Source organism: Populus alba, chromosome 9, assembly GCF_005239225.2.
Source record: "Populus alba chromosome 9, ASM523922v2, whole genome shotgun sequence".
Classification (NCBI taxonomy): Eukaryota; Viridiplantae; Streptophyta; class Magnoliopsida; order Malpighiales; family Salicaceae; genus Populus; species Populus alba.
Genome location: NC_133292.1, coordinates 6,825,742 through 6,830,580, shown reverse-complemented (window position 1 = coordinate 6,830,580; position 4,839 = coordinate 6,825,742). Strand labels below are relative to the sequence as shown.

Below are 4,839 nucleotides of genomic sequence, written 5' to 3'. Positions count from 1 at the left end.
TAAAAAAAAACAAAATTGGGTCAAACTGCATTTTTTTTTTTTTCAAGATTTTGTGTTTCCAAATCACTAATAAACTATTTATTTTAAAGAAAATATAATAGAGTAATTAATTTTAATAGTAAAGATAACTGAAATTATTAAAAATTAAGTTTCGATACATTTTTTCTTGAATTATTTGTGGATTTTAGTATATGATTAAAAAGTAATGTTTCAATAAAATTTGATCCAGCCAAGATAATATACTCCATAGTTATATTAAAGATATGAGATGATTTAATATATTGATAAACTTGTAATAAATAGAGAATGGGATTAATGTTATCTATTTTCTCAAGAAAATTACATTCATTTTAAGAAACAAGGGTATCATTTGATTCATCATTTACTTAATTTTTTTGTCATTAGTTACAATATTAAATGAGAATTTTGTTTCATATTTTAGATATTATTAGTTAATAATTTTTTTTATGGAATCCATATTCTAGAATAAAGATGAAAAATGGATATGAATAATTAGAAAAATAGAAAAAAATGTTTTTTTAAAAAATAAAAACACCTCAATTTAGGGGTAAGCAAAAAAACTAAAAAACTGATTAAATTGAGAAAATCAGGAAAAAAAAAAACCAAGAAAACCAAACTGTAAAAAAAACTATTTAAATTAATTAAAATTTTAAAAAAACTGAATCGAAATTGGAAAACCAAACCAAATTAGAAAAAAACCAAGTCAAATCGGTTTGAACTATTTTTTTTTTCAAAATAACTGAAATAATTGAATTGATTTTGATTTTTTTCAAAAAAAAAAAAAACTGGTTTTATTTTTTATATATATAAAAATTGAACTAAATTAAAAAATTAATTGTGGTTTTTTGTTTTTTTTTTGTTTTTTTGTAAAGATAAGGTTACAAGACTTGTCGATTTATTTCCCAAACGAATATTTGCCTGCCTAGTCGTTCTTGTAGCAAGCGCTTTATATAACAAAACAAGAACGACTTGCTCTGCGCGCACAAACAGTGTTCCCCAGAGCAAAAGGAGACAAAAAAACTTGACGCCATGAATGCCCCTGATCGTTATGAGCGATTCGTCGTCCCTGAAGGCACCAAAAAGTATTTTTCACCCTCTTCCTCTCTCAATCGCCAATTTCGTTTCATTAATTCGCTTTCTCTTTGCTAGGGTTTCGTACGAGAGAGATACGAAAATTATCAACGCGGCGTCGTTCACCGTAGAGAGAGAAGACCACACCATCGGCAACATTCTTCGCATGTAAATTACTCCTTATGTATTTTTCCAAAAAATGTTGTTTTCGTTGATCTTAGCTTAACCAAACTCTAATAATTATTATTATTTTGTTTAATTAGGCAATTACACAGAGATGATAATGTTCTCTTTGCTGGTTACAAGCTGCCTCACCCTCTCAAGTACAAAATTATCGTTAGGGTTAGTAATGCTAAGCTTAGCGTATCTGTCTTTTTTGTGTGTGTAGTGGAAATGTGGGTTCTCATGTTATAATAATTTTGAGGTTTTGATTTTTAATCGATTTGGAATGTGGGTTTTTTGTAGATTCACACAACCAGCCAGTCATCGCCAATGCAGGCGTATAATCAGGCCATCAATGATCTAGACAAGGAACTTGACCATCTGAAGAATGCTTTTGAGGTATGGCATTCTTGTGATTCGGTTTGTTAATTTATTGTTGGAATATGTGTTTGATTTGAATGCTTGTTAGGGTTTAATTGTAATGAAGCATCTTTGTTTGATGTAATTAAGAAGCCAGCTTTGCTATGTGATTCTGTTTGGTATGTTATTGCTTAGAAATGACTTGGCTTTAGCTTTGCTGATTTCAATCAAGGTCTTGTGTAAGGTGGCGTGTCAGTTCGAGCAATCACTTTGTGGCTAGGTTGTTTATATACAACTGAAATAAAATATTCCTAGGAAGTTAAGTGTCTTTATATTTGTTGGTTGAAGTGTTCTTGTATATATGCTGGGAACATGATAGAAAAGCATCCCAGGGAGCCTTTTTTGAATAGCGGAAAAGCCAAATGACCAATCCATCATAGATTGGGTTGGCAGAGAGAGTACTTTTGACACTTCAGGGGAGTCTGAAGTTCGGCTCCTCTCAATCTCCTCTCTCCTGTTCAAAAATAAAACAGAAGAGAAATACCTAGTGGTCGTTATGGCCTTGTTGATTGCATATCCTAAAGCAGGAGTAGAGTAATAGAAATATCACATTTTGAGGTGTCCATTCGGCACAAAGTTCAGTTGCTTTTCGAAATTTTAATATTTGTTACCCTTTTGGTGAGATATGCTTCCTGGATTGTTGTTTTGGGATGGTTTTATTTCTTTTACTGCTCTCCCCACCCGAAATATTTTCATAGTAAAAACAGTACAGTATTGCAAAATTTCATGCTGAAATAGAGCCAAAATAATGAGGGGGGTGTATTGCTGTGGCATAGGCTCATTTTAAGAGATTCAATTTCTGATTAGATACAGCATATTAGCATGCATCATCTAGATGTATCTTCAGAGGAGGTTATGATCTGAGTGTTGGCTCTCACTGTCTGGTAGAATGTTGGATCACGCACCCATTGCTACAAAATGTCATGTGCGTGCCCATGTTTACTCTAGTAAGCCATGGTGACAGCAGATTTCTTTCCCAACTGTACTTGTTCTAGGAACAGGTTTGGTTGCTGTGAATTGGAGTCTAGCTTACTGCATGAGTGTGCTTTGTAGGGTCATAACTTCGCACCTTTAGTCCTAGCCACATGGCAATTTTGGTAATCATCTTACAATTTAGTAAGAATTTTTTTTAGTTAAATCATGTGGTGTGCCCCATAAGTTCAACATTTTAGCCTTATTGAATTGTTGTTTCCTAATAAGGGCCATGACTATATCCTTGCTAATTGTTTGCCAGCTTATACTGGCATTTGCTAGTAATTTTAATGTAATCTGGTTGGTGATATTGCTTTTTATTATTATCATCAAGAAATTAGCGTTGTTGCTTTGTTTCAATGGTTTTGTATCGAAATAATGTGTTCTTGCCTTGTAATGTATACCCATGGGATCACTTTGCCCCATTATCTCAAAGAGGCTTGAATCTTTTTGTCGCTACCCGACATTGCGGTGACTTTAAAAAAAAAAAAAAACAGAACAAATATTTGACATCTTGTTCTTTGAGAGGAAATGTCTTGTTTAAGTCATCACCCAGTATTATGGGTTACTAATAACTCTAATTGGTCAACAGTTCTTTTGTCTCTCCAAAACCTTTTTGATTTGCTCTCAATGTAGAAACCCCTCCTTTTTGTCTCCTAGAATGTGTATTTATAAAATTATAACACAAGAGTCTTGCAGTCCCAAACAAACACGAACAATACCCTGTTTTTTTTCAAATTTAAATTTGATTCAAAATTGAAAATGAATTTATCTTATAGTTTGTTTAAACAAAAAACACACTATTGTCCCTAATCTTTCCAAAAGTTTGACAAATCACACCTTTAGTAAATGTTGGTCTTTGATATTTTAATTCGTAATTTTAGCTCCTTTAAAAAATTAAATTAAAAGCAAATAGATCAAAATTAGGTTATAACACTTCTTATTTTAGACTATTTACAGATTTAATGTTGAAGCCTAAGTATTGTTTAGTTTTGTAGCAATTAACTACATCTTTAGAAACTCAAGATATTTGTATAGAAAAGAAAAGGATTGTCTTTGCTTTCTAGCACTCCATTTAACTTATTAAAAGTCAACTATTATGTTTCTAAATTTTTTGTTTGTAGGCTGAGCTTGCAAATCGTCCAGGGCAGTACTAAGCTTGTGTGAATTCAAGGAACCATCTGTGGTGGTTCACTTGCTGCTATGGTGTAGTGGAAATTAAGGGTCAAAAAGTGTGATATCAGGCTACTATGTTGCTGGTTGTAAATTAACTAAGACTTTTACAGATGTGATGAACAGTGTGGAGCCAATGTTACTTGAGAAACGGCACCCTGATGTGTTTTCTTTCAAGTAGATTGCTTAAAATCACACAGGTATTTCGTACTCTTGATTGCCAATGTTGCGTGGTGCCTTGATTCCCGCTTGCTGTCAGTTCTTCCCTTGAAGGGGAATGCTATGCTTCATGTTAACATGCTATTGTTTTCTGGCATCTAATGTTCAGATTGGTTATCTCCTTTCTGCCAACTAAAATCTATGACTGATTTCATTTTTGTATCTTATTGGTGTTGAGCATCTCACTGGACATTTGGCATGCCAGTTGAGACTTTCCTTTGGATGAACAAAGTCGAGGTGGTGATTGAGATCAGGCCTTCTAAACTTTATTTCAGATATTGCTGCAATCGGCGGGACATCTGCTGCGGTTCTTAGTTCTTAGGCTCCCATGAAGTTGTCATCAGGCGGGGCATCTTATGTCGAGGATAAAAAATGTTACAATTGCATGATTCACGCTAGTAATGTTAAAGGTTATTGGGGGTTGGGGAGCTTCAAGAATACGAGTTATAAAATTAGGGGGATTTACCATTAGATCACAATTGCATAATTCCCAGTCTCCTTAAAGTTGTTCAAGTCACACTCCAGCCATGACTGATTTCACTCCGGAACAATAAATTGCTCTATTCAAAACCCAGAAGCAATTGCTTTCTAGCAAATTACTATTTTGGCCCAATAAAGACCTCATTGTAAGCATCAAAATGAGGGGTCTGTTTTACATCCAAAAGGAAGTGGCAAAGCACGTTAGAACCTCGAGCATGCTCCTCCTGTAGGAGGGGAAAGGAACTTCGGAAACTCAATGTAATGCTTTTAACAATAACAGCACGGCACCACGAGATTAAAAAAAAAAAATTCTTAGCTTTT

General features: G+C 33.6%; 1 protein-coding gene across 1 annotated transcript; it reads left to right on the top strand.

Moving 5' to 3' along the window:
- The first annotated feature begins 936 nt into the window (after positions 1–936).
- LOC118027724 (DNA-directed RNA polymerases II, IV and V subunit 11) lies at positions 937–4,200 on the top strand. The gene is made up of 5 exons (XM_035031175.2): positions 937–1,103; positions 1,171–1,260; positions 1,356–1,434; positions 1,558–1,653; positions 3,771–4,200. The coding sequence occupies exons 1-5, from the start codon at positions 1,051–1,053 to the stop codon at positions 3,801–3,803; spliced, it is 351 nt and encodes a 116-aa protein (XP_034887066.1). The 5' UTR covers positions 937–1,050; the 3' UTR covers positions 3,804–4,200.
- The last annotated feature ends 639 nt before the right edge of the window (positions 4,201–4,839 follow it).